This window comes from Gorilla gorilla, chromosome 23, assembly GCF_029281585.2.
Source record: "Gorilla gorilla gorilla isolate KB3781 chromosome 23, NHGRI_mGorGor1-v2.1_pri, whole genome shotgun sequence".
NCBI lineage: Eukaryota > Metazoa > Chordata > Mammalia > Primates > Hominidae > Gorilla > Gorilla gorilla.
Genome location: NC_086018.1, coordinates 19,616,519 through 19,643,716, shown reverse-complemented (window position 1 = coordinate 19,643,716; position 27,198 = coordinate 19,616,519). Strand labels below are relative to the sequence as shown.

At 44.1% G+C, this 27,198-nt stretch overlaps 1 protein-coding gene, 1 long non-coding RNA gene and 1 gene segment (V, D, J or C); 2 read left to right on the top strand and 1 right to left on the bottom strand.

Annotated features, from left to right (window-relative positions):
• Positions 1-542: 542 nt before the first annotated feature.
• LOC101145227 (immunoglobulin lambda variable 8-61-like) lies at positions 543-1,055 on the bottom strand. The segment is given in 2 exon segments: positions 543-862; positions 963-1,055. Coding segments are annotated over 2 exon segments (381 nt in total).
• Positions 1,056-1,174: 119 nt separating this feature from the next.
• LOC129529596 (uncharacterized) lies at positions 1,175-9,317 on the top strand. The gene is made up of 4 exons (XR_008675136.2): positions 1,175-1,250; positions 1,613-1,792; positions 5,012-5,123; positions 6,087-9,317. It is a non-coding gene; the product is annotated as an uncharacterized lncRNA (long non-coding RNA).
• Positions 9,318-19,439: 10,122 nt separating this feature from the next.
• Positions 19,440-27,198, top strand: part of LOC101141530 (leucine-rich repeat-containing protein 14-like) — a 53,916-nt gene continuing 46,157 nt past the window's right edge. Inside the window, exon 1 of the mRNA XM_019018053.3 lies at positions 19,440-19,692. The gene's annotated coding sequence lies outside the window, so the exon portion shown is untranslated. The remainder of the gene's footprint in view (positions 19,693-27,198) is intronic.

Sequence of the window (27,198 nt, the reverse complement as noted above, 5' to 3'; positions counted from 1 at the left end):
AGTAGGTTCTTCCCAAACATTAATGCTAATAAAAATCTCATGTACAGCTTGTTAAATAGAGGCTATCTGTCACCAACACAAGTTTCTGACTTAGTAGGTTTAGGTTAGAGAATTACATTTTTAACAAGCCCCTTGAAAATGCTCCCGCTTCAGTGATAAATAAAATATTCAGTCAGCCTCCATGGTCAAATTAATGAGTGAGCATATGCCTGTTAATTCTCTTTGAATAAGAAGCATCTTCCTGGAGCCCTGGGGTGTCTGTGACTCACTGTGAGCTTATATATTTTGTAGATAATTCTCCCTCCACATTATTCTCGGTGGAGAGGAAGCACAGCCATGGAAAAGTCACACTGGGAAGGTGGACACACCAGGGGAGAGACTGGGTGAGGCACCTGGCAGTGAACCCCTGCGTCAGAGACTGGGGCAAGGAGACTCCTCACTCACCGTGTTGACCATTTCCACCCTCTCACTTTCCCTCCTGTCTGTAAGGGCTGAACTGTTCTGAGTATATAAAGAGGTTTCAGTTGCACTTCCTCATAGGTTTAAATCACTGTGGAAATGCCACTACCCATATACAGCACACAGTAATAATCAGATTCATCATCTGCCTGAGCCCCCGTGATGGTGAGGGAAGCTTTGTTCCCAATGATGGAGCCAAAGAAGCGATCAGGGACCCCAGAAGAGCGAGTGTTTGTGCTGTAGATGAGCATGCGTGGAGCCTGGCCTGGGGTCTGCTGGTACCAGCTGGGGTAGTAACTAGTAGAGACTGAGCCAGAGCTCAAGCCACAAGTGAGTGTGACTGTCCCTCCAGGGGACACTGAGAACGATGGCTCCTGGGTCACCACAGTCTGAGAATCCACTCCTAAAACGAACAGGAGAGACACAGTTATGATCATGAGGATGAGAGTAACCTGGACCCTGTTTTCTGTGGTCCCCCCAAGGATAGAGTCCCTTCCCCTGACCTGATCCATAAGCAAGGAGTCCGAGGAGAAGCATCATCCAGGCCATGGTGGGGACACTCATGAAGGCTAAGTGTTCTCAGGCTTCCCAGCTGGGGTTTGTTTTCCTCAGGGCCTTTTCATGCCTCCCCAGACCCAATAGGATAAAAAAAGTTCTTTATGCAAATCAGCTTCCCCTCTCTTCCTGCCCCAGGTTTCACCCTGCTGTCCTGCGGGGAGACCTTGAGAGAGGCAGCTGCTGAGACCTCACACAGACCCATGATCACACAGGACCGAGACACTAATGAATAGGTGTTGGTGCCTTTCCCCAGATTAGCTCTCCCAATTTCGGAGTGGCCAAAGGATGGGGGATATGTCCTCCCTCCTGCCACACAATCTGGTTTATAACTAAATCTAACCCCATCCTTGTGAGCATTTTCTTTTCTCCCTGCTGAAATGCTTGTTGGTGTTTTTTGGGAGCGAGTAGCAGGCCCCAGCATCCTTTGATTGCCCCCTAATGGAATCTCTTTGATGACTGAGGAGGATGAAGGAGAGAGGAATCCGGGCCATGACAGAGATGGCCCCAGTTCTCTAATTTTTGAGGCACTCACTATGTCTGCAATTGAGACCTCTATTCCCCAAGAGTCCCTTATTCTGTCTTTGTTAAATTTCAGAATGTACATTTGTTCCTGCTGTGTGATTGTCCATCTGTCTGTGCCTGGACAACCACTCCATCCCCACTGGATGCAGTAACAGCACCACTGCCCACTGGCATCGTGAACCTGGTGTCCATCACTGAGCTCTGCTGGGGATAGTCTACGTGGCAGCTGCTGTAGCTCTTGCTCAGAGTGCTGGTGAGTTTGACCCTTTGTCCCAGGGAGGCAGATACAGAGGGTGGCTAAATCAGCACAGATTGGGAGAAAGATGCTGGAAAAATAGATACCCATTATGGCCTGAAGGAAGAAGAGGGAAGGACATTCCTGGCATGAGTTTGGGAGCTGATGTCAGTGACCTGGGGGATCAAGATGCTGGGGACCATCCTAACCCATGCAGTGGAGGAGGAGGATGAGGAGGAAGACTAAGGTTATCTACTGATGGCTTGCCATTTTATTTTTGACCTTTCTTATTTACTTGGTAATATTAATACACATAATGTGGATTTGTGGGGAAATGAACCTTTTAGAAACGCAGAATCTCAGGCTCACTCCAGATCTACTGAGTCAGAATTCACATTCTCCAGAATCCCAGAGAATCTGTGGTTTGGACTTACTTTTGCAGGAGAAATGATAAAGTTGAGCAACTTCTTTTTGACTCATTAGTCAATTCATGTCATCTTTTCAGAAATGTCTATTAAGGGCCTTTGCCCAGTTTTGCTTCAGCATATGTATTGTGTTTTTGTTTTGTTTTGTCTTTTTTGTTGTTGTTGTTGTTGTTTCCAAACACAGTGGTATTAGTTTCTTGGACATGTTAGATAACAACCGCTTTCGAGATACAGTTTTTCAGATCTGTCTCCAAATCTGTAGGACACCTTCTCTTTCAGTTCATTGGTTTCATTCCTGTGGAACATCTCTAAAGCTTTCCATAGTCCTGCATGTTTCTATTTGCATGTGCATGTGGTGACTTTGGTGTCCTGTCACAAAAAAAAGGAAAAAAGATTGCATTGTCTGTGGGTTTCTTCCTCCTACTTTTCCCTTTTGTTTTCTTTCCTTTTGGCAATCTGTGTACATAGATTAAAGTTTCACTGAAGTAAACACTCACCCTATGTTTTCTTCTAGGGTGTGAAAACACCCTGTGTTTTCAGTTTTGGGTGGAGATCTTTACTGTATTTTGCATTGATTTTTTTGTCTTATGTAACATGAGGATCCATTTCAGTGTTTTGCAGGTAGAAATTCATTTTACTCAAAGACAATTAGCAGACTTCTCTCTTCACTGTTGTGATATTTGGTGTTCTCTTGAAAAATGCATTCACCATATGTAATTTTGGGCTGCATTTTTGCTTTCTCATTTTATCCATAGGTTAGTGTTTCTGTGTGTTTGCCAGTGAGGGATTGTTTGGATAACTATAGATTGTACTTATTTTTTTGTTTATGTAGCTCTTAAGCTTCTTCGTGTGTGTGTATGTGTGTGTAATAGTTTCTACTTTTATTATAGATTAAAGAGTACACACACAGGTTAATTATATCTGTTGGTTGCATAATACTGAGGCTTGGGCTCCCAACAACTCCATGACCCGGGCAGTGAGCAGAGGACGCACAAGGTGGGTCTTCAGGATGCAATGCCCCCTCCCTCCCATTTGCATTTTCTTTTTGGTCTGGTAGTTATTCCTAATGTAATCATTCCCTTCTTTACGTTCAGGTGCATTCACAGTTTAGTTCCCACTTATAAGTGAGAATGTGTGGCATTTGGATTTCTGTTCTGGCCTTGAGTTCACTTAGGATAATGACCTGCAGCTCCATCCATGTTGCTGCCAAAAATGTGATTTTTGGGGGCTGTGTAGTGTTTTGTGGTGTATACATACCATATTTTCTTTATCTTATCCACTGTTGATGGATGCCTAGGTTGATTCCGTTTCTTTACCATTGTGAATAACACTGCCGTGAGCATACAAGTGCCTGTGTCTTTTGGATAGAAGGATATATTTTCCTTGGGTAGATCTTCAGGAGAGGGATTGTGGGGTTGGATGGTAGTTCTAAGTTCTTTGAGAAATCTCCAAACTTCTTTCCACAGTGTCTGTACTAGCTTGCTTCCCCCACCAAGACCATATCAGCCTTTCCTCTCCTCAGCTGCCTCGCCGGTATCTTTCTTTCTTTGTCTACATAGTCATCGCCGCTCTGAGTGGTGTGGGATGGTATCTCGACCTGCTCTTGATTGGCATTTCTCTGTTGATGAGTGAGTTTGAGCATGTTTCCCTCTTTGTTGGTCACTTGCACATTGTCCTATGAGAAGTGTGTGTTCACATCTCTTGCCCATGCGCTAATGGGATTTTTTGTTGTTTTTTGTTGAATGATTGGCATAAGTTCCTTGAAGATTCTGGATACTAGACCTTGATCAGATGCAGTTCGGGAACATGTTCTCCCACTCTGTATGCTGTCTCTTACTCTGTTGCTAATTTATTTTGCTGTGTGGTGGCTCTTTAGAGTATTAAGCCTGACTTGTCCATTTTTGTTGTCATTTCCTTTGGGGACATAGCCAAATAGATTCTTTGCCAAAACCTGTGTGGAGAAAGGTATTTTGTATGTTTTCTTGCAGGATTTTAATAGTTTGAGGTCTTCCATTTAAATCTTTCATTCATCTGGAGTTTCTTTTTGTGTCTGGTTAGAGGTCGGGGCCCAGTGTTACTCTTCCGCATATGGCTAACCACTTATCCCAGCACCATTGTTTGAATAGGGCGTCCTTTCCCCCTTGCTTATTGTTGTGGATTCTGTCAAGGATCAGATGGTTTTTGGTGTGTGAGTTTACTTCTGGGCCCTCTCTTGTGTTCCACTGCTCTGTGTGGAAGCAGGTACCCAGTTTTTCCATGAAATTTGAAATCGGTGGGTGAGATGCATCTGATGTAGTCTGAATGTCTCAGGATTGCTTTGGAAGAAATTCAGGGTGATTCATGGTCCCATGTGAATTCTAGCATCATGTATTTATATTTCTTTAAACAAATTTGCTGAATAGTAAAGGAATGCAATGAGAGGGTAGAGTGCGACATTTTGGTCTTTGCATACATTGTGGAATGACGAAATCAGGGTATTTATTTTTTCTGTTATTTCGTACCACTGTTTATTCTTTTGTGGCGAGAAGCTTCAGTATCCTCCTTTCAAGCTGTTTTGAAGATGTAATGATGCTATTAACCCTGGTCACCCTGCTGTGGAATAGAAAAACAGAATTTCCTTCCTCTCATCTATGTGGAACTTTGTACCCCTTTCCAATCCTTGCCCATTCCCCTTCTTTCCCCCAACCTCTGGTAACCATGATTATGCTTTCTAGGTCTTTGAGATAAAGTTTCTCAGCTTCTGCATGAGTGAGAGGATGCAAAGTTTGTCTGTCTCTGCCTGACTCATTTCATTTACCATCATGTCCTCCAGGTGCAACCGTGCGGCTCCCATGATGGGAATTCATTGTATTTTTCTGGCTGAAGAGTATTCCAGTGTCTACGCATGGGACAGTTTCCTTATCCCTTCATCTGCAGATGGACAGGTAGGCTGATTTCTCATCTTGGCCATTCTGCATAGTGCTGGATTCCACCTGGGAATGCAGATAATCTCTTCCATGGCTTGATTTCATGTACTCTGTATATACAACTAGTAGTAGATTGCTGGATGAAATGGTAGTTGTAGTTTTAAGGTTTGGAGGAAACTCCAAGTGGTTTCTTTAGTGTGTATACTAGTTTATGTTCCTATGAACTGTGGAGACAAGTTCCCCCTCTGGAAATCCACACCATCATTTTTTTGTCTTTTAATATTTTTCAACTTTTTTTTGTAGTATCCATTCCATCTAGAGTGAGATGGAATCTGAGTGGTGGTTTTCATTTTGTGTGTGTGTGTGATTAGTTATATTTGCCATGTTATTGTTAATTTGTTTTGAATTTGATGTGTAAAAGTGGGCAGAGGACCTGAAGACATGAGGTTGATGCACAGGTAAAAGATAAGATTATCAACGTGGCCGATTCACACCAAAACATGATTGAAAACCACACTCAGATTCTATGTCACTCCAGTTAGAATGAATACTACCAACATTTGATGGCATTTTCATTGCTATAGAGTGTATGTATATAACCAGAGGGTGCAAGGGACATTTTGATATATGTATACGTAGTGTCATGATCAAATCATGGTGTCTGGCATCTTATTATTTCCCTGTGGAGAGAACATTCAGAACCATCCTTTCCAGCTGTTTTTGAAAAATTCCCCTAGACATTGTTGACCCTGTTCACCCTGCTGTGGAATAGAACATCAGAATGGATTCCTCTCCTCTGAGTGTCACTCTGTACCCATTACCAATCCCTGCCCAGGCCCCCTCCTCTCTCCAGCTTCTAGTAACCCCTATTGAAAGTTCTGCTTCTAGAAGACAGTGTTTTTTGGATTCCATTTGCCTAATGTCATGCAGTATGGGTCTCTCTCTAACAGGCTCATTTCATTTCACCTAATTGTCTTCCAGGTTTCTCCACATGGCTGCAGATCAATGATTTCCCAAAGTGTTACGGCTGAAATGCGTTCCATCGTGTATATATCCAGTTCCTTTATCTCTTCATCTGTGGATGGACAGTTAGGTTGATTCCATATCTTGACTATTGTGACTAGTGCTTCAGGACACATGGGAAGGCAGATACCTCTTCAATGCAAGGATTTTGTTTCCTCTAAATGTGTACCCAGTGGTGGGATTGTTAACCTGGAGTGGTGGTTGTACTTTGACCTTTTACTTTTTTAAGGAATCTCCAACAGTTTTGCATAGTGTGTATACTAATTTACCTTCCCACAAAGAGCGTACAAGAGTTTTCCTTCCTGCAATTCTACACCAGCCATCGCCTTCAACAATTTTTATTTTTATCTTTTGCAACATTCATTTTAACCGGAATTATATGGTACCTGAGTATGGTTTTGATTCACTTTTTTGTGAGGATTAGTGATATTGAGAAACTGTTAACCTGTGAGTCAATTTCCTGTCTTCTTTACACACATGTCTATTCAGATCCTCTTAGCTTGGGTATTTGTTGTTGTTGTTTTTGTTGTTTTTCACTTAGTAGAGTGAGTTTATTGTAGGTGTTAGATAACAACCTCTTTCAGAGGTAGGACTTTCCATAATTCTCTCCTAGTCTTTAGGATGCATTTTGTTTGTTTGTTTATTTCATTGTTTCTTTCCCCCTGTAGAAGTTCTAAAGTGTCACTAGTGTCTTTGTTTATATTTGCATGTTAACTGTAATTTTTGTATCCAAACCTCCACCCTACAAAACACACACACATACACACACACATATATAGCCAAGCCATTGCATTGTCTGTGCATGTAGTTCCCCTAATTTTCCCTTTAGTGTTATGATTATTTTTCACCTTTTGCAGCCTGTGTGCATAGATACAGGTTTCCTAAAATATACACCCAACCTATGTTTTCTTATAAGACCTTTGCAGTTTCAAGATTGAGTTTAGGTCTTTAATTTATTTTGTGTTGATTTTGTGTATCGTGCAATGCAAAGGTCTTATTTCAGTGTTTTGCATGTGCATATTCAGTTTTCTCAAAAATCACTTCTTGAACCAGACTCTCCCTTTCCCATTGTGTCTTTTTGGTGTTTTGAAATATGTGTTCCCTATGTATCATGTTGGGTTGAGTATTTGGCTGCCTCATTCTGTCCACTGGGTCCTTGTTCTGTGTTTGTGACAGTCATGGATTGTTTGGATAACTATAGATTGTGTTTTTTCATTTATTATTTTCTTCGCTTCTGATCTTGACTTTTTCTTTCAATGCTCTTTACTCTTACTATTCTAGTTTAAAGGGTACACATGCAGGTTAGTTACATCTGTTGATTGCATGACACGGAGGCTTGGGGTCCCAACAACCTCATGACCCAGGCAGTGGGCAGAGGATCCACCCTGTGGATCCTCTTTTTTCTTTTTTTTTTTTTTTTTTTTGGTCTGGTAGTCATTCCCAGTGTCTGTTGTTCCTTTCTGTATGTTCGGGTATATTCATAGTTTAGCTCCCACTTATAAGTGAGAACATGCAGCATTTGGTTTTCTGTTCGGGGCTTAGTTCACTTATGATAATGGCCTCCAGCTCCATCCACGTTGCTGCCAAGAACATAACTTTCTTTTATGGCTGCATAGTGTTCCGTGGTATATAAGTAACACATTTTCTTTATCTCGCCCACTGTTTTATTTTTTATTTATTTATTTTTTAATTTTTTGAGACAGCCTCCCGCTCTGTCATCCAGGCTGGAGTACAGTGGCACAATCACAACTCACTGCAGCCTCGACTTCCCAGGCTCAGGTGATCCTCCCACCTCAGCCTCCTGATTAGGTAGGACTACAAGTGCCTGTCACTGCATCTGGCTAATTTTTGTATTTTTTATAGAAATGGGGTTTTACCGTGTTGCTCAGGCTGGTCTCGAACTCCTGGACTCAAGGGATTCCCCTGCCTTGGCCTCCCAAAGTGCTTGGATTACAGGCATGAGCCACCGCACCTGGCCTTCTCACAGTTTTTGAGGCTGGGAAGTTCAGGATCAAGGCACTGTCATCTGATAAGTGCCTTTTTTCTGTGTCCTCACATGGCAAGAAGAGAGACAGAGCACACCGCTACCTCCAGCCTTTATATAAGAGACCTGATCCCAACCGTGAGGTCTCCGTGTTCAAGACTATATCACCTTTCGAAGGCCTACCTCTTAGTACTATCACACTGGCAATTAAGTATAAATCCTTTTGGAAGGGAGACATTCAAACCAGAGCATGATGAAAACAGCAGCACTGGAAGGCAGGGCTCCTCACGTCAGTCATTTACTCCAGGGGGACGGGAGCCACCCTGCAGAATGCAGCTCAGTCTTGGGGAGAGAGATAAGGGGATAAGAATGGGACTAGAAATAGACACGGGAGTGCCCCCTGCTCACAGGACAGAGAGGAGAAGCATCAAATCGGGTAAAAATAATGAATGCCTCATTTATTTCTTCTAGCACTTATTCAGTCGTTTCAGTAATACATATTCATTAGCCAACTACTCCTCAGGTTTGGGCTCCTGGCTTCAGTGGGTGAATTTGGTTTTTCAGGTTGTTCACATATTGTTATGTGCAATTTTTTTTCTGCTGATTCACTCAGTTAATAGAAGTGTGTGCTATTATTTATAACTATAATTGGGAATTGATTCTTTTCTCTTCCTTAGTCCTGCTAATTTATATTTTATATAGATTATATTATTAGGGACATGTTTTTTGGTTTGTTTTTTTGTGTGTGCTTTTTTTGTTTTGTTTTGTTTTGTTTTGTTTGTTGTTGTTTGAGATGGGATCTCACTCTGTCACCATGGCAGGAGTGCAGTGGCGCTATCTTGGCTCAGTGCAACCTCCACCTCTCAGGCTCAAGGGATCCTCCTACCTCAGGCTCCCAAGTATCTGGGACTACAGACACATATGCCACCGTGCCTGGCTAATTTTTTTTTCTGTACTTTTTAGAGATGAAATTTTGCCATGCTGCCCAGGCTGGTCTAGAACTGCTGAGCTCAAGCAATCCACCCACCTTGGCCTCCCAAAGGGCTGGGATTACAGGCGTGAGCCACCATGCATGGACTGATGTGTATTTTATAATTGTTATGTGTTCTTGTCAAATATTTCATTTTATATACACAAAATGTCCCACATTTCCTGATGTAAATAATTTTCATTAAAATTATTTGGTCTGATACCAAGATAACCACAAGAGCTTTCTGCAGGTAAATGTTTGCATAGTGTATCTTTAGCATCCTTTAAAATATAACACACAAGTAACTTTATTTTAAGGAAATTATTTTTATCTGGTTCAAAAACACATTTACATTGAATATAATTGCTGATATTGTGTGTGAGTTTACCTTTCTCTTTATTTTATTTGGGCTTTTTGCTTTATTTCTTTTCGCTCACTTTTTATTTTTCATGAATCAAGCATTTCTAACTGTATCATTTTACATTAGTACCTATTTAGTTTTACATTCTATAAGTTCAATAGGAACCCCAGATATTGCAACATATAACCTCACCTTATTAGTGCCCACATTATTTATACATTTTGTGTAATTATTTTATAACACAGAACCTCATAAAAGTTTACACAATGCCTGTCCTTTGTGGTAATTACGGTGGCTAGAGGTTGTATTTGCACCTAAGTATGAATGATGAAAACCATTATCGGTGGTGGAGGTGGTGTTTTCAACATCAAAGTCGTCTTATGTACCCGACACATTCCCCTCCCTGTGCTGTGACCCTGCAGGATTTCTCAGGTGAGTGCCTGGCAGGTCCCTGTCTCTTAAGCACCAAGAAACTGCAGAAATCCCCTCCACCTGTCTTTCAGAGATTTTGTCTCATCTTTTTAGCCTCTTTCTTAATGTGGGTTGGAATTCAGCATCTGTTTGCACAAGGACCTAATGGGGGTTTGAAGCCCTCAATCTCTAATTTGTTTTTAATCCTCAAGGACACTGAATTACCCTCAAAGCTATTTCAGTATTCTTTGGCATGATCAAGTGCATACTTGCTGTTTAGCCCTTGCTGACATCTGTACCCTTGTCCTGTCTTGTCTTTTTGTCTGGGACAAAAAAAAACCATCCATCCATTCTGTGGGATGTTTCCTCTCCATTTATGGAGAATCTCAGAAACCTGCAGGCTTCAGGAAGCTGCCTCAGGTACAGGGAAGGGCAGGAAGGTGTACAAATTTTATCTTTGACAACACATTCTTCCTGGACCATGTGGTGACCACTCTCACTCCTAACCCCAAACCTGACCTTAGTCATGGACACAAACACACACCAAGTCCATGTGCCCAGAAATCTGGAATCAACAAGAGTATTTTCTGTCTGAGCTACCTGCCTGTCTGTATGGCAATGCCCAGGCTGGGAATGTTTTATCCTGAAAGCCCAGTATATAGGTCGACTGCATATGAGGCGACAGACCCAGGGAATGGCCTCATTCCATCAGTCCTGGAGGAAAAAATGACTGCAGGAATGTCCCAAGTCAGGTGACAGTCACACAAAATTAAAGTGAGTCTATAGGCCAGGCTGTGGGATCAGAAGGGAGGCTTGTGCCTCATGTCCCCATGAGACAGGTGTCCTGGGTTAACCTGGGGCTCTTTCCACATCCTGAACAGTGATCATCACCCTCATCCTCATACAGGATCCCAGAGTATTGCAGAAGCCCAAGTGGCCAGACCTAGAGTAAGAGCCCAAAATCAGAACCCTGCAAGCTGGAGACCAGCAGGCATTACCATCTGGGGCTCCCGTAGGAGCTGGCGATGCCAGGCCACGCTGTCCACTCGACTCTGCTGCTTGTTCCAGTGCATGAGGAGGTGACCTTAACTTCCAGACAATGTGGCCAGATGAGGGAACAAAGACTGCATGGAGGACCTTGGAAGAGTTTGCGGGGCACAGCCCTGCTGGCACAAAGCCTGACACAGAAGGACACAGACACCCCTGCATGGTGAACAGTGACTGATACTTGTCATTTACAAGCCTCTTCTTCAGCTCATCCCCATGTTGAAAGCAAGAGCTGCTGAGGTAGGGTTACATGCTGCCAAAAATGAAAACTGAGGTTCAGAGAGTATGTGATTGCTTCAATGGGCCCAGAGTAGTGATAAGATATCCCCAGTGCTGATGTGACAAAATCTTGCCATTCTACTCATAGTGTTGCTTCTTCCAGGGCAGTGGATGTAGGAGTCTCTTCTGGGAGCTGAACCTTTGCAGGAGGCTGGACTAGCAGGGAGAGATGCAGAGAACTGTGGGCACAGGACAGGGTCCACCGATTGCGAAAGCAAGAATGGAATGAGAAGTATGAGCAATGGATCAATATACTAGTCGAACTGAAATAAGATATTGTCAGAACTATTTGTCCAAGGAAAATCAGATGTTCACAACAGAAGTTACATTCTGAGCTAGATTTGTCAGAGCCACCAGCCAGGATCACTGCACCAGGCCTAGAGAGCAGAGGGAAGATTTGTGTCTCACTTTCCCATGGGCCTGGAGCCCTGTGTAAGCCTCAGAGCCACTGTGAAATCCACTGCCCCTGTGCAGACCCCAAGACAGACCCATTCTCAGGCTGCAGCACAGCAAAGTGCAAAATCCTTGCACAGGCCGACGCATCTTTAGATCCCAAGATGTGGCTGGGAGCCCCAGAGCCCTGTTTCTTACTTGAGTCCAAGCAGAAGTTCACGAGATATTAGATAGGGTTCCCTGGATTCTGCCAGAACCAGTCACCGATTTCTTCTGATGGAATCACTGATTCATTGTGGTGATTATCCAAGGGTGTATAAATATCTTAAAACACACAAACTTGGGCACTTTAAATATCAGGCGTTTATTTTGTTAATTATTCCTCAATAAAAAGACACATAAAAAATAGGCTGAAACAGGCCGGGCATGGTGGCTCACGCCTGTAATCCCAGCACTTTGGGAGGCCGAGGTGGGCGGATCACTTAAGGTCAGGAGATCGAGGCAATCCTGTGAATGGTGAAACCCCATCTCTACTAAAAATACAAAAAATTAGCCGGGCATGGTGGCGGGCGCCTGTAGTCCCAGCTACTCGGGAGGCTGAGGCAGGAGAATGGCGTGAACCCCGGGGGGCGGAGCCTGCAGTGAGGCGAGATCGCGCCACTGCACTCCAGGCTGGGCGACGGAGCGAGACTCCATCTCAAAAAAAAAAAAAAAATAGGCTGAAACAAAAAGAACAGGAAAACACACTGAGGACCAGTGAGAGGAAGACACTGCTTTGAAAACTCCTGGAAATAGCAAAAGGATGATGGAGATGCAGGTTCCCCATCAGATGTAGATCTGAGATTTCACTGCTGGATTTGTCACTCCAGCCCCTGGACTTTAGAGCAGAGACCCTGTGTCCCAAGTTGCAGGGTACAGGACATTCTGTTTTCTGGAGGCCCTTTTCCTAGAAAGGGACTGCTGTGGGTGACTCTGAGGACGGAGGGGAGGAGAAGCATCTACTCCCAAGTGGGGCCCTGGATGCTCCCAGGCCCACTGGGGAAACAGCAACTGCAGAAGCCACAGGCCAGGCCTGTGCAGTAGCTGCTGGGCACTCACCCTCCTGGGAAAGGAGGAAGGGGGTTCTTGTCTCACTCCCCTGCAAGCCTGGAGCACTGTACATGCACTCAGCAGATGTCACGGGACTGGCAGTGATAATCAGTCTTGTCCTCAGCCCAGAGCCCAGTGGTGCCCAGGGAGGCCAAGTTGCCAGACTTGGAGCCAGAGAATTGGTCAGATACCCAGGAGGCCCAATTCTTATCACCATGCCTGAGGAGTTTGGGGTCAGTTCTTGGGAGCTACTGCCAACAGTTTACGTTATAGCCAGTCCCAGTGTTGGAGCTGCTTCCAGTGCAGGAGACAGTGAGCCTCTGCCTTGTGGCCCAAGACACTGAGGGTGGCTGAGTCAGCACAGACTGAGCCCAGGATCCTGGAAGTGGGAGAGAAACAGTCATGGTGATTCTGGGTTGAGAGACAAAAGGAGAAAGCAGGGCCCATGGGCTTCCTAGGGCTTTAGCCATGGCCTTATATCTAGCCACCTGTGCAGTGTGCAAGGAGAGTGAGGAGGAGAGGAAACCAGACCATGCTGGAGATTGTCCTGAGTCCTGCCTTCCTTCTGTGCCCACAGCTGAGACAGAGCTTCCCCAAATCTCTCCCTTCCCCTCTTCATTCTCTGAGAATGAGGGTCCATCCATGCAAATTAGAGCCCCCCAGCCTTCTGATGACACGCTGGCCTTGGGTCAGGCCCCTCTCGTGGATATCAGGGATACAGGCAAGGGTGAAACTGTATGTTCCTGGGCATCAGGAGCTCACCACTGTGATCACTGAGCAGAGGGCACCATGCAGGCAGTTAGCTGATCGCAGCTCTGATCTCCCCTAGATCACTTGGTAATGAGCCCTTCATGTCCCCAGGTGTCCACATCCAGACACACTCTCCTGTGACATGATGACCAGATGTCCCCAGAGCCAGCTGTGCATTCCCCCTGCTCTGATCACTGCCCCCAGGCTCAGCACCAGGCCAGACAGACCCTTTTTGTGACCTTCTCATTAACTCAGGGCAGTTCATGCTTTACTGGTCTCCTTAAGGGTGAATCTGTCCAGGGCTTTTTGGATGTTCCTTGGTGAGGACTGAAGTGGTGACTCTATACCAAGTCCTCTTAGGTCAGGTCAAGTCCAGAGCAGTGACTGGTTCCCATGACTCACTACCCTGGTCACGGGAGACACCAGGTCCTTTCTTCTGTGGCTCCTCCCTGCTGGCCAGAGCTCTTCCTCCTCTGTGGACCCTGCAGCGCTGAGGAGAACAGGAGCTCTCTTCTCTAAGGGTGGTGAGGTTATGGGGAGAAGCTCTGGGGGGCATTTCTGGTAAAATTTTGTTCTCTAATTTCCACAGACTTGGGGTAATAGCTATTCAGATGCTGTGGTCAACTTCTCACTCCTAGGAGTCTGTCCTCCAAGCACTGAACAGAGTCAGTGGCATGGCAAATAACTTTCCAGCATTTTTATTGAATAGCGAAAATGGCAAATTTGCTCAATATTTGAAGACTGCAAGAGATAAAATTACCAATTGTCAGTGTTTGATCCCAGGTGAGGTGGAAACATGGTAGCTGGTAGGATCAGCCACTCCAAGTGGGATGTTTAGAAAATATAAATATGGAGCCAGGCAGGTGGTTCAAGCCTGTAATCTCAGCACTTTGGGAGGCTGAGGCAGGCAGATCACTTGAGGTCAGGAGTTCGAGACCAGTCTGGCCAACATGGTGAAACCCCATCGCTACTAAAAATACAAAAATTAGCTGGGCATGGTGGTGGGTGCCTGTAATGCCAGCTACTCAGAATGCTGAGGCAGGAGAATCAATTAAACTTGGGAGGTGGAGGTTACAATGAGCCGAGATTGTGCGACTGCACTCCAGCCTGGGTGATAGAGTGAGTCCCTGTCTCAAAAAAAAAAAAAAAAAGAAAGAAAATATAAATATGGTTTACATTCAGTAATGAGTGCTGTGGGAGTAGTATAAACATAAGAGAAATTATTAATCTCTGATTTGTAATGACATCTAGTATGCAATATATTTTTTAAAAAACAATAAGCTTAAACAAAAAAGATTACTTTATCTATCAAAACATAAAATGAAACAAACTGTGTATGTGGCTACAACAGTTCTGATATTACATTGTGTGAATTCATAATGAATTTTTGCTGGGGTTATGCAGGGGTAGAGAAGGATAGCAGGATTGTCACATTGATATTTATACTGATGAGTAGATTACTAGGCAGTTGCAGTACTGTGAGATTTTAAATACACCATCTAAAATGGAATAGTGACATATAATATCATAATATTGTCTTGTAGATAAATCCAGGCCACGTATGGAACTGAAAATAAATGTGTGCCATGTCTTAGATTTGCAATTCAGGGGTGTCATTGTTTGAGGTTTCTCTTCTTCATAAGCTGTGGTTTTTAAAAGCATAATTTACAGTCAGTTTTGTAAATAGTTATTGTTTACAGAATACAGGCAATATTGAGTTTTATTCAATATTAGGTAGAAATGCATTATTACCACTGTGCTTGCACCCTGTGTTTTCTTGTCATTGCCTCCTCTGTGTGGATGCATAGAAGTTCCTACCGAATTTTGTTTCCCTTTTCTTCCCATCTGAATGAATAGGGATCCCCCAGTCTGAGCAGTGTCTCACACAGAGGATGAGGCTGCCTGTGACCCCTCCCTGCCCCTAGGTGCTCACCTTTGTGGGTGCCCCCCCTTGTGGGTGCCCCCTCAGCTCTCAGGCTGAGGACAGAGAGAGGAGCAAGTTTACAGCTAATACTCCCAGTTTAGCCCCATCCTGAGCTCACTACATGTGTCCAGTGTGGTGAGAGGCAGGTCCGCATTTGGTAAAGGTTTATTGAGTGCCTACCATGTGCTGGGTGCTTTTTGACAGTGGGTATGTGAGCCTCAAGGGAACAGTGTTTTCCCTACCCAGGGAGCTGACCCTGAAGGGAAGGATGAGGATGTGATACATGCAGGGACATCCTTTCTTCGCCTTCACCATTGGAGGTGGTAGGGAGACTGGAGAGGGGACACTGCCACACTCAGGAATCTGAGAGGGGGTGGTGTGCCTGAGCTCAAAGAAGAGGAGAGAATCAGAGCAAACATTTAAGAGTTGAGAGGATAATTCTTTATTTCTAGTGCAGATGAAGAGCAGTTTCTGACGTGGATATAGCTGGAGGAACACAGAGACGAGCGATGAGGTCCATGTGAAGGGGCTGCCAGAGACCACGGGATTAGGATTGAGGAAGGAGAATCTCGGCAGGACCAGAGTCTTAGAAACCCAGGAAGATGACCTCTCTCAGGCCAAGGAGGCTGCTGACTGGCGGGTTTTCATCTACAGAGAGTGTTGGTGTTGGCAGGAAAGGTAGGCTGGAGCCTTGAATTAGAGGGTGTGACATGAACAGCACATGAGAAAATTGAAAGAGGGAAAATAAGTCCTCCACAGAAATGAATAGGTGGAAAGTGTAAAATGAAGCTCACCTACAAGCTACACATCATCTTCTGGAAACTTCATATAGTGAAATTGTGTTAATGTGTAGATTTCTATTAGAGGGGGCAGATGAAGTTTCTGGTTTTATTAATCTGCAGGATATCAGACAGTTTATCTCCACTCAGAAAGTTTGCATCAGAGGTTCTTTTCTTCTGCATTTTAGATCCTGTGCTGTTAAATGTTCATTCCCGAAGCTTTATCATCCAACTGGCCTCCTCCCTAACATATCATTTGAATGAAGCATTCAACAGGGTAATTCTGTCTTGTGTAAGAGCTATGCGCCTATCATTGTAAAAATTACCCCCTTGCCCCTTGGCAGATGATCCATTGAGAAGCCAAAGAGATCCCTGATCCTTTGTTACAAATTATATTGTGTTCGCCCTGAATTTTCATGTTATAACTGAATTAACAATTTATCTGTATTGGGAGATCTGGACACTAAGATAATTAAGATACAATGAGGTCATAAGAATGAGTCTGTAATCCAAGAGGACTAATGACTTCATAAGCAATCTGTACAAAAACAACACACAGACCTGGGAGTGGCCATGTGAGGACACAGTGAAAAGAGAGCCATCTGGAAGCAAAGTAGCTTTCAGCTACATCCATATTTTGCAAAGAACATGGTTTTGTTGTTCATAATGGCTGCATAGTATTCCATGGCGAATGCGTATCACACATTTTATTTTTACTCAATCCACTACTAATGAGCACTTGAGTTGATTCCATGTTATTGCTATTGTGAATACTGCTGCAACAAACGAATGAGTTCAGATATCTTTTTGGTAGAATTATTTATATTCTTCTGTGTACACACCTAGATTCCTGGGTCCAATGGTAGTTCTTTTTTTTTTTTTTTTTTTTGAGAAATCTCCAAACTGCTTTCCACAGAAGCTGTACTAATTTACATCCCCACCAACAGCGTATAAGCATCACTGGGTAGGGTAGAGAAAAGAGTCCAAATAAATTGGAGGTTTCTCATTTTGTGGACCAGTTGTGCGGGCTGCTCTTAACTTTGGTAGGAGATTTTAAATAGAACCTAATTATGACACATTGGTAAGAGTTTATTTTCCTATTTCAGAAAGGCAAGCACCAGGCAATGAAGCAGGTGGGGCTATGACAGTGAAGCTTTGCCACCTATTATCACAGACACACAGTCACACACGGTGGACTCTGTCCATGTGATGAGTTGTCAGACTGAAATGCAGTGAGGGATCCCCAGCTACCTATGGGGGCCACAGAAGAGACATAAAAACCTTTAAATTATTGAAGGTTTTATGCAATTCTTTGTGCAATATATGTTTATAAAGAACATACTAACATCAGCTTGGTGCCAAATAACAATGTCATCTGAAGAGCCGGGAGGGAACCCCACACTCTGGTGTGCTCACTTCAGTGGTTCTGTTAGGGATGAGGATGGTGAGCCTGCTTTTAGCTTTCCTGTTTCCCAGGGTTTTCCCCTGGGAGATGGCGTCAACACCACCTGCTACTACTAACACAAGTAGTCAGCCAGCAGGCTCCTCTCTGCTGGCTACTTCACACTTTCCCCTCTAGCCTCCGGCACCTCTTTCCACATATTCCTTCTATTGTCCCTGATTTATCTTGTCAATGACATCAGAAGATAACTCAACAAGCTTTTCTACCCACTCTGAGCTTTTCGAGTGTTGAAGGTGAGGGGCCACAATTTAATCAACTCTAGGTATTCACATTTCCTTTATTTTATTTTATTTATTTATTTTTTTAGGTTGAGCCTCACTCTGTCACCCAGGCCAAAGTGCAATAGCGTGATCTTGGCTCACTGCAACCTCCGCCTCCTGGGTTCAAGTGATTCTCCTCCCTTAGTCTCCTGAGTAGCCGGGACTACAAGCATGCACCACCACACCTGGCTAATTTTTGTATATTTAGTAGAGATGGGGTTTCCCCATGTTGGCCAGGCTGGTGTCGAGCTCCTGACCTCAGGTGATCCGCCCACCTCGGCCTCCCAAAGTGCTGGGATTACAGGGTTGAGCCACCATGCCCGGCCCACATTTCCTTTATATTGCACCTGGCATTCACAATTATGTCCTCTAATCTTTTACCTATTAGATTGCTCTCAAATACTTGTATTTTATTTCATTGATTAATCTTCTCCTTACAGAACAATTTTCCACTTATTATGCTTATAGGATGCATTAGGTATTAACTTCACAGTAAGAATCAGAGTTTCTTAAGAAGTGTAAGTTTTCTAATAAAGTATATTTTAATTGTTGGTAAAAGTCTAAAATCTCACATGCCAAATAAACAAATAGGGGTCTCTGCAAAGAGAAAAAGTTAGGCCCTTTGATCAATGTGTTTCTATGTTGTGGTTGTATGGGGATCATCTAAACGATGGGTGAAGATGGGGTTGGGGTTGCTACTCACTCCATTGGAGGAGCGGGCAGAAACCTGCCTCTGCATTGCAGTTGCATAGGACACAGTGCTCTCTCCTGGGTTGTATATTAACAAGTGAATGTCCCTGGAGCCATGTGGGGGGCAAAGATGTGGGGGGCTTTGGCCCGCCATTAGAAATGTGGTGCTGTCACACACACATTTTTATCTCGATGGAAAACTATCTTTAAACTAGATATTTTCCCCAAAATATCAAAAATCATTTTCAACTACAAGCTAACACTCCCACTTCATTTGTTCTTTCCAGATACTGCCTGAGGTATGTCAGAGGATAAGGAAAGGGCACAACAAGAGCACACACATGGGATCATTGTCTTGTGTGGGTGTTGGGGGCAAACAGGGACGTGGGGCCCAGGAAGCCTCAACTAAGTGTGAGGAACAAGTCTGGGTCTGTAGAAGTAATAAAGAGAGCTCTGTGACAGAGGGAAAGGGGATTCTAATGAGAGGACAGGCATGGGCCCAGGTCACAAGAAGGTGGGATAAGGTTGTGGTGACCCTGCTGAACACACACTCAAAGGCAGACCACTGGAACCTCTGAGCATTTAGTCCAGCGTCTCCAAATAAAAGAGAAGGAAAATCTGGGAAAATAAATATTTCCTTAGTTTACCCTTGCATTCATTTTTACTAATGATTAATGCATGTGTATGTTCATATAAGTATCTAGCCACAAATATATTCACGTTTCCTATAAATATTCATTAATACTGCAGATTTAGTTATTTTAACTCATGATATTATTTTTAATAGTTTTGAATAGCGCACACTTTGTCACGTGGAAACCAGCCCTTGTCATTTTTGGTTTAGTTTAAACAGTGCTCTATGAGGCCCCCGCATGCCGAGTGAAGCTAGGGGAGCTCGTGAGTTTTCGTCTCACTTCCCCTGAGGCACTGTGTGAGCACTGAGGCTGCTGTCCCAGGCTGAGCAGTAATAGGCAGACTTGTCCTTGGTCTGGAGGCCAGAGATGGTCAGAGATGCCATGTTCCTAACCGGGAGCCAGGGAATCTCTCTGAGATCCCTGAGAGTTGGCTGTTTTTCCTGTTGATCAGGTGTTTGGGGGCATGGCCCTGGTGCTGCTGCAGCCAGACAGCTCCATCTTTGCCAACATTGTTGCTGTCCCCAGTGCAGGTGAGTGTGGTTGTCTGTCCCAAGCCCTTGGATACAGAGAGCTGCTGAGTCTGCCCTGCCTGGGCCACAGACACTGCAGGGGGACAGAGAGGGCCATGAGAGCAGGTTTACAACCCAGTGAGCCAGAGAGTGAAGGGGTATGGAGCAGAGCTGAGTGTGGATCCCCCGACATAAGGTTCTTTCTCACCTGAATAGTGAGGGTGGAGATGGAGGAGAGGAGCCCAGAGCATGGTGCAGATTTCCAGCTTCCTGGAGCGCTGCTTTGGAAACTGAGCTCCTCTAAGTACCTTTGTATCTCCCAAAAACGTCGTAAGGTAGAGTCACTGTATTCACATAAGACCTTGCTATGTGTCTCTTACTTGTCCACCCTGCTCTGGGTACTCACAGGTCAGAAGGAGAAAAGATAAAGAGGAGATGAGCTGATCTAGTGGGTGGAGGTGGCCTGGCTCACTGTGACTCTGGGTCCTGGCAGGTCAGTGTTGCATCCCAAACCTAGTCCAGTGAGCTGATGGCTGAACTCCCTTGGAGGACCTGAGTGGTTTTCATTTGGGCAGGATCATCTCAGTGATGATCCTCACTGTCCTCAGACCCAAAATATTTCCTGCCTCTCTGTCACATCCGGGCATTTCAATGAGAGGAGCATCGGTTGTCCTGATCCTCTTTTCTGAAGCTGTTCATGAGGTTGGAGAGGAACCCAGGGTAGCTGGGAATTCTAAACAAAGCACGCATCAGGCTTAGCGATGCCCTTCTTACTAACAAAACGCTTGTGTTTCAGCTGTATCACCACATACATTGTGATTTCACTTAAGTCATCTATTAATATTCATTTTCTGTTTCAATTTTTTTATGAAAGCAATGCTCACAGGGTTGAATCACATTCATTTTATTGGCACTCATATCTTCAGCTACTGAAATAACTCTCTATTGTTTTAAATTATCTTTTAACCTTTGTATGCGTTTCCATCTTTTTCAGAGGCTCTTACATAAGTGTATATAATGTGCTTCCAGTCTAACTTTCAAATAGCTCATGGTATAAACTTAAAAAAAATTATAGTGCATGTTCATATTTTAAAATAATTTATTTCTTTAGCTCTTGGCTTTTTAATTTTATTTATATATTTATTGCCTTTGAAACTCATAATAATACTTTTATTTTATTACTTCCAACTAGTTAGCATTCCATCAGCTAACTGCAGGTTATAAATTCCCCCTTGTGTTTGACAACTAGCTTGTTTTTTATACTTTTCCCCTAGTAAGGACCTTCTCATAAACATTTCCTTGTGTCTCTGTACAGAGTGGACTTGGTGCAAGACAGATGCTCACCCTCTTAAGGTATCTTCGTGCTGAGGGACTTTGCTCAAAATAGCTGAATTTGTTTATACAACCTGCTGTGAGTGAGAGTTTGGGATTCCCCACATCCTCACTGGCATCTTTTTTTTTGATTTAAATTTGCAATATCATTTAACAGCTTTCCACCCTCGGTGGCTTCATGTCTTACTCAGAAGTATGCCCACAGGAATCAAAGGTCACTCAAATCCCACATTATCTACCTCTTCTCTCTCTTTTATCTTTCTGGCCCAGGTTCTAACACTCTAAACTTTCTTTTCTTGGTTTCTCTACAAAAGGGCTTCTCACTCCCTTCTTGCTCTTTTCTTACACTCTTTGCTTTTTGCAAGGCCTGGAAAGCTCCCCATGCACAGACACGCTTGGCTCATTCCACAATTTCTACTTGAAGATCTTATTCCCTTCTCTTTGTCTCTGGTGGAATTTAACATATCTTGATGTCACATTTATCTGCTCTCATTTTGAGACCCGTGAATGGCTTGTTTGTGTTCTTTGAACATTTTTACTGGGTTTCCTTTTTTTCTGTCTTCGCTCATTTCAAAGTTGTTTTCTGGATGCAAACAGCAATACTTTGTCCTTGCCAATGTCTTTCCACTCTTGCATATCCTTCTCTCTTTTTACCAACTGTGGTCCTCTTTGGGAAAAAAAAAGCTTCAAATAATTGCAACCAAATACTTCAAATTTTCTTTTATGAATTGACTTTTGGGTTTAGGTTTATTTAAGAAGTACTTTCTCATATGAAATAAAAATAATATTTTTATTTTTCCAAACTAAAGTTTTTAAACTTTTTCTTTTCTAAATTATATTTTAAATCTGTTTGGATTTTTTCATAAAAGTATGAATTAGGTACTCTACTTAATTTTATGAACAGAGTTAGCCATATTTCCAAGGTCACATAAAAAATCATCAGTCCTATCTACTCTAATTTTTAAGAGAATTATGTAAATGTCAAGATCTCAATCATGCATGATTTTAGCTAATATTGCTTGGTCAAATAACTCAATATCTGGTATCACTTCTATTACAAATTTTTGGTAAATAATCTTAGGTAATTTTTATCTCAATTTTCAATTTGAGTTTTAAAATAAGTTAAGCAGTTTCCTAAAATATTACTGAAATTTTAATTACACTTATATTAATTTGATGGATTCATCCTAGGACACTGCCATCTTTACAATATTGATTTATATAATCCATGACATAGTATAACTCTTATAGTGTATTGGTATTTTGTATTTTTTAACATTGTTTATTATTTTCTCCTATTAACCCCTTATACATTCATTGTCACATCATTTAAATACATTTTTATAATTTTTAGTTAATATGCATTATCTGTGTTGTACTTTTTAGAATAAAAAAGAAAAGTTCAGCAGCAAGGCCTCTATTCCATGACCATAATCCCATAGTGCTGCTTTTGTTGGGGCTTCAGGAGTCAGTAGTAAAAGGGAGAGTGACAGATGAGAAAATGGAATTAGTTAAATCTGAGTTCCTTTTCCAGTCGCTGGAGACACATGTGAGACCCAGGGATGCTGTGCCAGCTCAAGGGTGGTCTCCATGTCTTTCTTGCTTTCTGATGTGGCTGGAATTAGCCTCCCTCCATCCACACCATTATCTTTCTGAACAGGTTCTGCAACTCCAGGGACAGGACATGTATTACCCAAACCAGTCTGACAGTTCACCCCAGTCACCACGATGGTGTCAGGGGACATGGTGTGACTGATCTGGTCAAGTTGTCCTGAAGGCCAGAATTCCTGATCAGTGGGTCAGGGATGGCAGGTCTCGATCATTCTGGGGGGATTGTGTGCAAATTGAAATCCTGGGACTGAGGAGGTAATTTGCTCCCATGTGAGCATTCATCCAGGGGCAAGAAACGGTCATGAAGAAAGAATATCTCAAAGAAGTCTAAGAGGGAGATTCCTCTCTTGCCATCTTGAATGAAAAAGTCTCTTTGATACCTTTGACAAAGGCTAACAGGCAGATTGATATTTCCATTGGAGTAATGAGCTCAGGGCCTCCCCCAGCCCCCTTGCCCATGAAGGCTCCTTCTGCAGCGTGACTCAATACCATCCTGTCCATGTCCTAAGGCCAGCCTTGAGCCCTCTCCCCTCACCCAGGCTTCAGTCCCTCCTCCCCACAAACATAAGCTGGGTCTAAACAGTCTCCCCCGGTGACCCTAGCTGGACCCGCAGCCATCAAGCTTCCCACCTCCTTGTCCATCTTGTCTGAGGCATCTGGACTTTTCTTCACAAACTTAGCTCAGATCCTCTGTCTTCCTTGTCCAACCCTGTGATGGCTCCTCTACCACCATTACTGAGCTCTCCTCTCCTCTCCTCACTAAGTGATGACATCTTATTGTATTGATATTATTACTCAATTGTCTCATCTCTTCCACCAGATGGTGTCTGGTCCATGAGGACAGGGACACTTCCTGTCTTGTCCACCCTGTTTCTTGAGCCCCTAGACCTAAGGCTGGCACATAGTAGGTGCTAATTGAATGGTGTGGATGGACAGACGTCTGGCAGTTGAGGCTCTTTGGTCAGACACAGTGGGTGCTGTGTTCCTGGTCCTGTCCTGATCCATGATGGACTTGATTCCCGGGGAAGCCTGACCCTGGTATTGAGGAATTGATATGGCCTGGCTCTGTGTCCCCACCCAAATCTCATGCTGAATTATAATATTAAGTGTTGGAGGAGGGGCTGGTAGGAGGTGATTGGATCATGGGGGCAGATTTCTTTCTTGCTGTTCTTAAGATTCACTATCATGAGTGAGTTCTTGTGAGTTCTGGTTGTTTAAAAGTGCGTAGTATTTCCCCTTCTCTCTCTCTCCTGCTCTGCCATATCAAGATGTACTTGCTCCCCTCGTCCTTCCTCCATGATTGTAAGTTTCCTGAGGCCTCCAATTCATGCTTCCTGTACAGCCTGCAGAACTGTGAGTCAATTAAAGACTGTGAGCCTTTCTTCATAAATTACCCTGTCTCAGGTAGTTCTTTATAGCAATGTGAGAATGGACTAATATAGATATTTATTTCAATATATGACAGTATGACAATTTATTATTGCCAAGGGTTGGATATGGGGGTAGAATTGAGAGAGGACTAGGAAACATTATTTAGACCATGTTTGCTTCAATGCATCTCATACTCCATATTTTGTCCACCAAACAAAATCACAGTTAAGCACTTATTTGGTGAATGGGTTGGGGGCTGCACAGGGAAACTCTGTCACTGGAAAGACAGCATGTCTTTGTCTTCCTTCCCCAGTGGCCTACAGTTCTGTGTGAACATTAATGCTTGTGTGCCAAGATAAAGAAAAATAGTCAGCCTTATCCCCAGACTGGAGCCCAGAAATGCTCAGCGAAGCCTGTGAACCAGGACAGGACCCCGAAGGCCAATGGCTGTTTTCACAAATGAGGAGCTATGGAGCCATTCCTGGGAGCTGCTAGTACTCATTAACATGAAAACCACCCCCAGTGCTGGTGGCACTTCCAGTGCAGGAGATAGTGACCCTCTACCTTGGGGCCCCTGCCACTGATGGAGGTTGAGTCAGCACAGACTTGGCCCAGGACCCTGGAAGTGGAAGAGACACAGAAGTGGTGATACTGTTCTAGAGACAAGAGGAGAAAGCAGAGTCCCTTGGGCTTCCCAGGGCTCCTCCCCTGGGCCTGTGTCTAGTCACCTGTACAGTGAGTGAGGAGTATGAGGAGGAGAGGGGACCAGTCCATGGTGGAGATTGGCCTGAGTCCTGCCTTCTGTGCCTACAGCTACCGCAGAGCTTCTCCCAATCTTTCTCCCTCTCTTTATACCCTTTGAGGAAAAAAATCCACCTATGCAAGTGACAACCTCTCAGCTTTTTGATCCCAGTCTGTGTTTGGGTCAGGGTCAGGGCCCTGTGCCTTCGGGGATCAGGGGAATGAGCAGGAGTGGAGCTGTGTTGTCCCAGGGGTTTGGAAGTTCACAGCTGTGAGGACTTAGCAGAGAGCAGGAGACAGAATAGGTGGATGATGCCAGCTCTGAGCACACACACACCCTTCAGGAATGGACCCCAAGCACTCTCTGTTGTCCAGTCCCAGACACACTACTGGCTGATATGCTAACCATTCAAGTTTAATACCATCATGGAAGTAAAATAAATTGTAAGATTTATTTTTCAGAAACACAGTAGTCTAGGTAATTTTTGTAAAGATAATATATATTGCAACAAAATAATTGAAGCTCTCTGAGTCCAATTTCAAATATGATAGAGATCTCAAGTATGACACTGAAGGAGAAAATATAATTGACTAATATCTTATGGCTCTTGGTGTTTATTTATGTGAGGCAGAATACAGTGGAGAAACCCTGTGAGCAGTCTCTGCAGTGACTCAGTCTGATAAGAGAGCAGAATCCACTGAATACATGTTGTCCCTTCATTCTGTGCCTCCCATAATGCATTGTGCCACACCAGCCTATTGTGACTCTCAGCGGGGACTCATGAATTCAATACCATGTCTTCTGTCTGCATTGGGTGAAAAACCTGTAGGTTTGTCTGTAGAGTGGGACACTGGATCATTGGATTTCACAGCCAGGCAGGGGAGCTGGACTAAGTTATTCTTACTTAGAAAGTAAGGAAGGCCTTCTGTCCTGCATTGTTCCATCACCGCTAACATCATTGTGAAGAGGTCACCAGGGGACAATGTGAAACTTCTGAGGTCAGCAAGGCCTGAAGCAAACTCAAATGGTTCCTATTTCAACAAAGTTGGACTCTTGCTTACAGGCCTGGGCACATGGTGGAGCAGGTGCTTCCTCCCCAGGGGCAAACTCAGAACTCACAGCCACCCTACACCTCCCCTTTAGAGAGGAGCTGTTCTCTGGGATGAAGACTCAGAAATGTATGCCTATGAGGGTGGTAAAAAGAATCAGGTTTGAATAATGGACCAGACAAACACTGACATTTTACCAAAAAATTTGAGGGAGATAAAAAGAACATTGCGGTGTCCAGCCTCAGTTTGAAGACCCAGGGGTTCCTGCAACATCCACACCATGGCCTGGACTCCTCCCTTCCTCCTACTCTTCCCTCTTCTCTCACACAGCTCAGGTTCATGGAGATCTGGGTGGGGCTGGGCAGATGAGGGACCAGAAGGCCACTCGAGAGGGGGTGTTCTAGGCTGACCAGTCTCTAAGGGAAGAAGGTGCATCACCAAGTACATGTGCCCCTTGAGCCTCAGTGGGCTCATCTAGAAAATGGGGTTTTCTCTCAGCAGAGCCCATCTAGATGGGTGGGGGCTCAGTGGGGTGAAACCTCACCCCTGGATCGCAAAAAAGGGCGACATGGAGAGAGGCGCCTGAGAGATGCCAGAACCAACTCTGACCATCTGGCCCTCAACTCATTGCCTTGTAGATGCTGCCTGTTGGCCAGGCCTGGTTAATTGTTTTCCTTCTTCTCTGCCTTGAATAAACAGGGATTCCCAAGGCTGAGCAGAGCCTCACAAACAGGATGAGGCTACTAATGTGCCTTCCCTGCCCATGGGTGCTCTCCCTGTTAGGTTCCCCTTCAGCTCTCAGGCTGAGGGCAGAGACAAGAGCAGGTTCACAGCTGACTCTTCCAGTTCAGCCGCATCCTGAGTCCAGTACAATGTGGCCAGTGTGGTGAGAGGCAGTTCTTCAATTGTCAAATAGTTATTGAGTGCCTACCTTCTCCTGGGCACAGAGTTTAGTGTTGGGAATGCCATGATGATCTAGACAGCCTCATTCCTGCTTCATGCTGACCCTAATGGGAGCACAAGGATGGGAGGCCACAGGGGACCTCCCTTCCTCCCTTCTGCCACTGGGGGTAAGGAGGCCAGAGAAGCCTCTGCTGCACTCAGGGTTCTGATGCAGGATGACCTGGTGGGATCATACAGGAGGAGGGAACAGGGTGTGACATGAGAACTGAGGAAGCATCAGCATGTCCTTAGGCTTCCTGGGATTCAGGTGAAGATGTAGAGAAATTCACAAAGTAGATATGGAGGGAGAAACACAGAGCTGAATAACAGAATCCAGGAGAAGAGAATTCCCAGGAATACAGGGATTGTGATTCAGAAAGAGAGACCCTGGCAGGGCAAGTGCCTCAGAAATCCAGTAACATGCGTTGTGGTTCCCTCGGGCCAGGAGCTTACTTACTGGCAGGGCCTGATCTGTTAGGG